Source organism: Dendrobium catenatum, unplaced genomic scaffold (genome assembly GCF_001605985.2).
Source record: "Dendrobium catenatum unplaced genomic scaffold, ASM160598v2 fragScaff_scaffold_220, whole genome shotgun sequence".
Taxonomy (NCBI): domain Eukaryota; kingdom Viridiplantae; phylum Streptophyta; class Magnoliopsida; order Asparagales; family Orchidaceae; genus Dendrobium; species Dendrobium catenatum.
In genome coordinates, this window is record NW_021318682.1 from 14008 (window position 1) to 24451 (window position 10444).

The 10444-nt window shown below is 35.3% G+C and overlaps 1 protein-coding gene across 2 annotated transcripts; it reads left to right on the forward strand.

The window, feature by feature from the left end:
- Positions 1-4167: 4167 nt before the first annotated feature.
- On the forward strand, positions 4168-7723 carry LOC110099788 (sugar transport protein MST6-like). 2 transcript variants are annotated; one of them, XM_020827070.2, is made up of 3 exons: positions 4172-4351; positions 4454-4494; positions 6587-7723. In XM_020827070.2, exons 1-3 carry the CDS (start codon positions 4186-4188, stop codon positions 7715-7717), a joined length of 1338 nt encoding a protein of 445 aa, XP_020682729.1. In that variant the 5' UTR covers positions 4172-4185; the 3' UTR covers positions 7718-7723. The 2 variants fall into 2 exon arrangements, with proteins under 2 accessions (XP_020682728.1, XP_020682729.1); XM_020827069.2 differs by having other exon boundaries at positions 4168-4494.
- Positions 7724-10444: the final 2721 nt, after the last annotated feature.

Below are 10444 nucleotides of genomic sequence, written 5' to 3' on the forward strand. Positions count from 1 at the left end.
GATAATATAACTAAATTATTGAAAATTACAAGTATGTTTAAAATTTAAATAAAGTTAGATTATTAGATTATAAGCATAGTACAACTAAATTACTTATTTAATAATTTAGTATATAAAATTGTATAATATGATATCATGATGAAAAAGCTAAAGCTATTAGGATGTCTTTCAAACTGTTTTGATTTGTTCAAATATTAGTGTTGTATATGAATTGTATTAATCTCAACGTAAATCTATGGGCCGCTTTAGGGTCAATTTGGGATAGATGTAACTTTTACAAAATTGATTGTGAAGTTGCTGTGAGGAAAACAACTTATCTATTTGGTTGCGAAAAACAACAATCATCTAAACAATGTTGAAAATCAGCAAGAAAGTAGTAATCAAATGAAATTGTGACCCTCAATCTTATAGATACTTTTACAAGCAATCATTTTTAACCGTGTGACCCAAATGAATTATTGTAGGAGGGAAAGAACAAAACTTGAGATAATAATCACAGTGATTGAATTCAAATTTGCTCATGGATGATTTAAAATTTTACTAATTTACATAAATAGAGCCTATGAGGAGGAACGAGATAAGCTCAGAGAATCTTATTAGATTGATGTCCGAATGAATATGAGTGATTTTTTGGTGAGCTCTATAGTGAGTTCTTTTGTCATTTTATTTTGAGTGGGTGAGTAGCTTTGACAAATTTGATCACTTCAATTCTTTGTCATAACATCACCATTAGCCAAACAATGAAAGAAACACATTTGACCATTCAAGGGCCTAAAACACACAAATTAGAACCCAATGAATGCAATTTATAATGCCAAACATATAATCAGATAAGCCTCATATTGTAAAGAAAGGTTTTGATAAATACAATGTTCTTGACCTTGTTGGCTTGTACAGATGTAATGATATTTGTTTGGAGCCTGAGGCTCCAAGTCAACAACAGACAGTTCAAAAATAAATTGTAGAAATTCAAAGGATATGGAATAAAAAATTTGTAAAGTTATTTGTATTTTCTGAGCTACAGCTTGTATTTGCCTGAAAGCAAAGAAACTAGCTGTTAGGAATAGCTGCAGCATTTTATAAAGGTGGTCGTAAAGCTGCTGCGAAGAAAGTAACTTTTTTGAAAGTTGTTGTAGAAAGTAGCATCTTAGCCTAAAGTTTTCTTGAAAGCAGTGATTAAATAGAAACAATGATTGAGATCTCAAAAACAAAGTCATAAGAAAACTCTACTCAATTTGTCATTAGTTACTGTGGGAGAAAAAGACAAATAAGAACTCACTTTACTTTTTTTATGAATAATGAAACTTATACAGTTCAATATATATAAGATCATTAAAGACATGATTTTATTTTAAGACATTTGAAAGTTTATGTATTTATAAAGATCATTAAAGATGTATGATTTTATAATATTGTGAAGCATGTACTGTATAAAAAGGTTTAAAATTACAATATTTTTAAAAATTTTATATGTTTAATCTTTAAATACTAAGTTAGGATACGAAATGAGCATATACGTGAAAATGTTGAAGTAGCTCCAGTGGAACATAAGATTAGAGAAAGTCGTCTTAGATGATTTGGTCACATTAAACGGAGGCCTTCGGATGGGCAAATTATTGGGTCAGGTGACCGAACGCAGAGATAGGTCCGGATATTAATAAAATATTATTTTAAAATTAGCGCAAGTAAAGCGCAACTAAAGCGCAGGTAAAGCGCAACTAAAGCGCAAGTCAAAAAGCGCAACTAAAGCGCAACCAAAGCGCAACTAAAGCGCAAGTCAAAAAGCGCAAGGTGACGCGGCAAATTTTTATTGGATGTCCGAACTTATTTTTCGCCTCTGGTCACCTGACCTAATAATTTGCCAAGATACTTTTAGGGTTTAGAGTTTAGGGTTTAGGGTTTAGGGTTTAGGGTTTAGGATACGAAATGATCATATACGTGAAAATGTTGGAGTAGCTCCAGTGGAACATAAGATTAGATAAAGTCGTCTTAGATGATTTGGTCACATTAAACGGAGGCCTTCGAATAACCCGATTAGGAAATTTGAGGTATTAGATTTGACTTATGTTAAGAAAAGTACATATAGACCTAAAAAGACTTGGTTAGAAAATATTAGATATGATCTTTCTTTATTAGATTTAAATAATAATTTAACTTTTAACCGAAAACAATGACGAAAAAGGATTCATGTAGCGACCCCAAATAGTGGGACAAAGTCACAAAGGCTTAATGTTGTTGTTTTAATCTTTTCATGAAAAATTTTAGTCAAAAAATAAATAATAAACATATAAATCATTGGGTAATAATTAAAATTAATATATAAATTTTGTATAAATGAGAGAGGCAGCGGAACTTTTTTCTCTCTCCAACTTTTTCTCTTTCTCTCTCTGCAACCTTTCTCTCTCTTATCTCAATCCACATTCTTTCTCCACGTTTTTTTTGGGAAGTATAGGGGCTTCGAACGGAACAATTATTACGTCCTCTGACCTGGCGTAGAGCTACGTTCGGCCGCCAATAACATATCTCCACGTGCTCTTACTCTTTTACTGCGCGGCCCGATGACTTGACCCGTAGCGGAACCCGGGAATGCTATGTTCGCGATTTTCTCGGTATTGCTCGGTATCTCAGATCGGTTCTGTTTTTGATTCCTTCTTCTCCGGCGATGGCGACTGCATCTTCCTACTATTGTTACCGCTACAGTCGCTTTATGAGGGTCTGGCCGCAGGACGCGATCGTCTGTCCTGACTGCGATGGTGGCTTTCTAGAGGAGCTTGAGCGTCGCGCTCCGGTATCTTCTTGGCGACTGTGGGGATTTCCCAGAAAGCCAGCCTGAGCCCATCAGAATGCGTCGCCACAGGCGCAATGGAACCGGAGACCGCTCGCCTTTTAACCCTGTCATCATTCTCCGCGGTCCTTCCGACAGCGGCGGTGACCGCGGTGCTGATCGCCCATCGAGCAGAAGCTTTGAGCTCTACTACGCAACAAATCTCTTGCAATACCGAGCAAATCCTGAGCAATACCAAGTTTTTTCTTGCAATACCAGGCAAATACCGAGTTGTACCGAGTTTTTCTACAACTCAGTACAACTCGGTACAACTTGGTATTTGCTCAGGATTTGCTCGGTATTGCTAGAGATTTGCTCGGTATTGCAACGATTCGAGTATAAGCTAGTCAAAATCGGAGACCGTTTGGTAACTCAAATTGCGGTTTGAACTTTCCAATAGAGCTTTGAACCCTTGATTCGGACTCGTTTGGGTTTGGATTGGATTGATCTTGGTGTCGTTGGGTTCGTATTTCCGAGACGCTCAGTTTGACTATAAGATTGCTGAAATCGGAGTTCATATGCTCCCGAAATTTAATTTTTGAAGTTTCCAACTAGTTTTTGCCTTGAGATTCGTGCCCGATCAAGATGATTTTGTGATGTCGTATCAATTATTATTATTTAATATAGTTTATATTTAAATAATTTCAAATGAATCATTAAAGAATTTTTTTTTGTGTTTCATATTTGATCTGATTTTTCAGAGGCTTAGGCTTCGTTTGGTTTTTTTGTATTTTTGTAAAAGATAGTTTAAAAAATATTGATTCAGGAAATGAAGTTTTTTATCGAAAAATCATATATAAAAAACTTTCTAAAAACAGAAAAAAATGAAACAATTGAATTATTGGGAATATGATTTGACTAAAGAAGAAATGAATTTGTGATTTTAAAACCTACCAAAAACTCCCAATCAAAGGAAGGCTTAGTCATACCAATAGGCGTTTAAAAACTACTCTCATAGCACTGCAAAATTACAACAATACCACTTCTCATATTTGAACGATCATTATAAATAGTAAAATACCATGCAATTCTTTCTCCTCATCAGTACACGGCCTTCACAAAATTCTCCCGCGCATCTTACCTTTTCTTCTTTTTCATGGCGGGAGGAGCAATCTTGAACCCTACTGGCAATGGGAAGGAGTATCCTGGAAAGATGACTATGTTCGTCTTCCTCGCCTGCCTTGTGGCGGCCACCGGCGGCCTTATCTTCGGATACGACATCGGAATCTCTGGTAAGAATCTAGCTCGGAAGCTCATAAATTCTTAGGTTTTCACTTAAAATCCGAATCGATTGATCAGAATATGAATTTTCTTTGTTTTTACCTCTAATTTGATCACGGATTGAAGGTGGAGTGACATCAATGGATTCATTTCTGCGTAAATTCTTCCCGTCGGTGTACCGTAAGGAGAAAGAGGACACAAGCACGAATCAGTACTGTAAGTTCGATTCCCAATTGTTAACGACGTTCACATCGTCCCTGTATCTCGCGGCGCTTATCGCCTCCTTCTTTGCATCGTCTGTGACGCGGACCTTCGGCCGGAAGTGGTCGATGTTCGGCGGAGGGATTACCTTCCTCGTCGGAGCAGCGCTTAATGGCGCGGCTAAGGATGTTGCCATGCTTATCATCGGCCGCATCCTTCTCGGCGTCGGTGTTGGCTTCGCCAATCAGGTGAGCAGATTTGCCTCCTAATAATACATCTATTTTTCAAAGTTCTGCGGGGTTTTCTCTGTTTCCATAGAAGCGTTTATATGTTTGCTTCACTCTTTCCCTGTTTTGTTATTGATCTTACTCTGTTGCGATCTGTCTACGTCAGATTTTTTTTTTTCATTTTTGTAAATTTAATTTTAATCTCAAATTTTAGTTCTGTAAGGGTTATTTGAATGTCTTTGTCCGTTTACTCATGTCTTTTATCAATCAGAAAAACGCATTCTCACTTAGTTTTAGACATAGCTTTTAATTTTTTAAAAAAATTTGGACTAACAATTTTTATACTAAAAAAATACTATAAAACAGAAAGAAATTTGTTCCAAACTAAACCTAATCAAATATATTTTAAATATTAATTTATAGGCTATATATCTTAATAAAATTATGAATTAGTCTATTATCTTCTTATAGATTAGGTTTATCTTATATCTAACATCTTCTATAATCCCAGAAGTTACAATTGTTACTTGGAAAAAACAGGAGTACAACTTAATTGGGATCGGATTATTTCTAATAAAATTAAAAAAAATTAAAATATACTCTTTTGCTAGCTATGATCTATGCCATAGAACAGGCAGAAAAAATATTGGATAGAAATATTATTATCTAAGATTATTTAGACTACAAGATATTTGTTTTTAATTATAATGTATTTAAATCTTATTTTATAAGACAAATATCGAGACAAGTATTAATAAATAAAATTTATAAGATAAAAACATTATTTTGAAAGAAAATATTCAATTGATTTTGGCATAAAAAAATGCTCAACCTATGTCGATCCTTGCAAAAAATTTAAGCAATATGTTAATTAATAATTTAATATAACAATAAAAATAAAATTAATTTGCTTGACATAAACTAATAAGGACAAATTTATTATAAGAAAATTTTTTAAACCAATTATTTTTAAGGAAGTATGAATTTTCATGAGAATTTATACTATATTAATTGAACACAAGTCTTCCTATATCGCATGCATTCAAATAAATATTCACAGAGGTTTGATAGATCTTCATAAAAATGTTTATAAAAAAATTCCTTAGATTCCTGTTACTTGGCTAGATTATTTGAACTAAGGTGAATGAATATGTAAAAACTAGAATCATTTTAATTAAAACTAATTATAATTTTTTAAAATAAAAAATATTTATACTATGATCATCCAAAATAAATTGGATGGCCAGAAATGCCAAGTTTTAACTGATGGATCCCAAATCCTTTATACTATTTAACAAGGACATCAGGGGTGTCAATTCGGGTCGACGGGTTGGGTTCAGGTCGAACCCGAGTTGACCCGGATCTAAACAGGTCAACTCAAATCTGACCCGGTTTTGCAAACGGGCCGAACATTTCAACCCGGAATGACCCGCGCGGGTTGCTGGGTTGACCTGACCCTACCTGCGCGGCAGAAGACTGAGTCCCGAGCACGCGATAGGGTGACTACACGAGTGCGGACGAAGTCCACTGTCCGCAGGACTGCGCGATGGCGCGAGTTATAACAATAAAAATAAAATTAATTTGCTTGACATAAGTCTTCCTATATCGCATGCATTCAAATAAATATTCACAGAGGTTTGATTGATCTTCATAAAAATGTTTATGAAAAAATTCCTTAGATTCCTGTTACTTGGCTAGATTATTTCAACTGAATTGAATGACCATGTAAAAAATTAGAATCATTTTAATAAAAATTAATTATAATTTATATTCTTATCATCCAAAATAAATTTGATGACCAGAAATGCCAAGTTTTAACTGATGGATCCCAAATCCTGAAATCCCTATACTATTTAACGCCCAATCACAAAGCACAAACCTGAAGCTTTTTCTTCACTTAGTACTAGAACAAATTTTAACGCATCGCTCATCTTGATTTTGTGCGTGGGAGCTTCTTCTTCGTTTTTTTTTTTGGGAAGGGAGCTTCTTCTTCAATAGTAAATTCATAGATTTGAGACCTGATGTGTAGGAATTAGGAATTAAATTGGCTTTAATTTTTTGTAAAAAACACATTTTAATGCAAATTTACGTTTTTTCTCTTCGAAATTCTCAGTCGGTCCCTCTCTACCTATCAGAAATGGCGCCAGCCGAACTCCGAGGCATGCTCAACATCGGCTTCCAGCTCATGATCACAATTGGCATTCTCGCCGCAAGCCTCATCAACTACGGCACCGCCAAGATCAAAGGGGGCTGGGGCTGGCGCGTCAGCCTCGCCCTAGCCGCCGTACCCGCCGCCATCATCACCCTCGGCTCCCTCTTCCTCCCCGACACCCCCAACTCCCTCATCCAACGCGGCCACCAAGAGCAAGCCCTCACCATGCTCCGCAAAATTCGTGGCACCGATGACATCCACCTAGAATATGCCGATCTCCAAGCTGCCAGCAAGGAATCCAAAACCATCCAACACCCATGGCGAACCATCATCCATCGCCGATACCGCCCCCAGCTCACAATGGCCATCTTAATCCCCTTCTTCCAGCAACTCACCGGCATCAATGTCATCATGTTCTACGCCCCTGTTCTATTCAAAACCATCGGTTTCGGCAGCAACGCCTCCCTCATGTCCGCCGTCATCACCGGCCTCGTCAACGTGTTCGCCACATTCGTCTCTATCTTCACCGTCGATCGCCTCGGCCGCCGTAAGCTTTTCCTGCAGGGCGGCATACAGATGTTCGCTTGCCAGATAATTGTCGGCACCCTCATCGCCGCCAAGTTTGGGACTTCCGGCGAAGGTCACTTGTCCAAGAGCTACTCTTCTGGGGTGGTGGCTTTCATCTGCATCTACGTGGCTGGGTTCGCGTGGTCCTGGGGGCCGCTGGGGTGGTTGGTGCCGTCGGAGATTTTTCCGTTGGAGATACGATCTGCAGGGCAGAGTATTACGGTTTCTGTGAACATGCTTTTTACCTTCGTTATTGCGCAGGCGTTTTTGTCTCTTCTTTGTAGGTTTAAGTTTGGGCTGTTCTACTTTTTCGGAGGTTGGGTGCTGATCATGACTGTCTTTATTGCCATCTTTCTGCCGGAGACGAAGGGGGTTCCCATTGAGGAGATGGTACTCGTCTGGAAGGCGCACTGGTTCTGGGGCCGTTTCATTGCGGATGAACACGTTCATGCCGGCGGCGCCGTGGTTGAGATGGCCGACGGTAAACATGGCGGCGGGACGAAGGCTACAGCCACTACTGTGTAATTGCATTCCATCGCACAATAGAATTAGATGGAGGGAGACGAAAATATGTGGAATGGCTAAAAATCTGCTCTCTCTCTTTTTTTTTCCTTTAAATGTACTAATTTTGAAGGTATCTTTGTTTAGCTTTTTCATTGAGTGATTTGAGTTGGAGAATGGGTGTTAACTGTCAAGCCATCTAAAGCTTCGCGGCGCTGTGAGCTGCTTGTTTTCTTGTCATTTTCTTCTTATGCTCTATGGGTTAAAATTGACATCACCGATTGCTGAAAATATATTTGCTGCATGATCGTGCTAAGGCTCCGAGCGAACCAAATGTTTGACGAGCTACTCGTTGTTCAGTTCGATTAAAATTTATTTGTGATTGTTTAATTAACTAAATAAACAAATTTGAGCAATATTTTAAATACTCGATCTTTAAATAAACAAATTTGAACACTAATGTGTTCACTGTTCGGCTCATTTATGTTCATGAACATCATTTAAAGCTCATGAACAAGCTCGACATAAAGCTCGATAAGAAGCTCGACTCATGTTTGATTTAGAACTCTTGCATAAGCTGGATAAAAACTCAATTAATATTTGATTATAAAATTGATAAATATATAATTTAAAGATTTTATAATTTATATTTATTATAGCAAAATAATATAATTAGTGCCAATTCTTTAAAGAATTTTCATCGGTCTCAAAAATTACAAACAAATTTTGTGTAAAGGAAAATACTAAAAAACAACACTTGACGAAGATGGTTTAAAATTGGAGTTTTATATTGAGTACAGAAAAAAATATGTATCTTGTTCAAAATATGATTATTACACTTAATTATATTCAAATAAGATTATATATATAACAACCACATTGATATGCCTGGTTGTGCAGCTTTGATACCAACCAAGAGGTTTGATTCAGTTATTGCATACATAATGTGTCAGGGTCGATTTCAAGGAGAATGACGATGGAGTTAACACACAATTAATTATTTTCAGCCCTAACCTACATGGTATGATAAGAGTTGCGTGGATTCTCAAATTTTCACCATGAATGACAAAATTGCAATATCAATATTATCAATAGTTGTGCCATTTGATGAATTAAAAATCTCATTTAATATATCAAATGTATTGGGCTAGTGCCCTCAATTTTTTCAAAAGATAAATATGTCAAATTGATCACTAATATATATATTAGTATATTATATATTCATATGAGACACATGTTATTTATCATCTTAGGTCAAAGCTATCCTGGTTTTGACTTAAAGGTTCGTTGTGTGACAATTTTTTTACTGTTTCTTAAAATCAATTTTTCTAGTACAAAAATTTAAATTTATTGTTACTAAAAAGCTGCTTTATGAAGTAGTCAAGAAGCCGTCCAAACAAAAGTCTTACTCATCTAATGGAAGAATGACTTAAACCAATCATCTCCCTATTCTTGATATTCTTTGCAGATATCATCCCAATTGCTTGCCATCCTAGTGTACTTATCTCCTTTGAATCAGAGAATTAAAAGTTCATCATCTACTATGGCATGATGATAGTTTTAGGCACAAACATATCCTCCTACCATCGCAAAGAATTTTATATTCATATTTATTTAGATATACTACGCCCTTTTATCAAGTTATATGTTGGAGCCCCAATTATAGCATTAATTATTCTGAATAGCGACTATTTCAACTTAACAAGCCCCATATTTTCTCTTATAAACTTTTTTATAGAGAAAATGCTTAAATACTTGTATCTTGTCATGTACTTATTCTTAAAATATATGTATGAAAATTTTTATGCAGCACTAAGATGATAAATTTTTTTCTCTATGATTGTAAATATTTTTAGAAAACAACAAATATTTAATATTTAATAAATTTAATTATAAATAAAATAATTTTCTAAATTTAAAGATTTAAAGAAGGCATTAATTAAAGAATTTTAACTTCTACACCTCAATGTTCATTCTTATGGGATAATTTCTGGCTACTTTTTACAACAAAAAATAATGACAAAAAACTATTTCAAACGTAAACCTAATCACTAATACAAACATATTAAAATTTTTTAATTCATCAATCTCGCATTCCAATTAAGCACAATCTATGCTTCCAGAGCATTTCCAACTGAGATTCAATTGCAGATCAAGCTATGAAAAAAAGGAGAAACTTTTATCAACAAAATAATAAAGCAAAAAGGATTCAAAACATAGCGTATTATTATGTGCGAGTAGAACCGTCCGATCTCTTTGTCTTAATTAAAATATAGTAATTAGTAGCTACAAATTATGACTGTAACTTTTACTTGTAGATAGAGAAAAATCGGACGATTTTCTCCTCATGTATCCGCATAAAACATGCAACAATGGACTGCAATAGAACCAAGCCGAGCCAAGTAATGTGAGTGTTCATGTTTGTGTTCATTTATTATTAGTCTGTTCAAGTTTGATCTCATGTTTGATTCGAAGCTTTATTGTTAGTGTTCATTTTTGGTCGTTTAAATTTAATAAGGTATTCATTCAGTTCATTTAGTGCTTATTGAGCTTTTTAGAACAAACAAGTCTTAACGAGCTATAAACGACGGCTCTACTTCTATATATTCATTAACATAACAAACAAGGTTATCGAGCCTCCTACAAACAATTACATCCTGAGCATGTTCGTATGAATATTTTAGCAAATTTGTTTAGTTAGTGCATATATTATAAAATTTAAATTACTTAAATTTATTATTTTTAAACAAT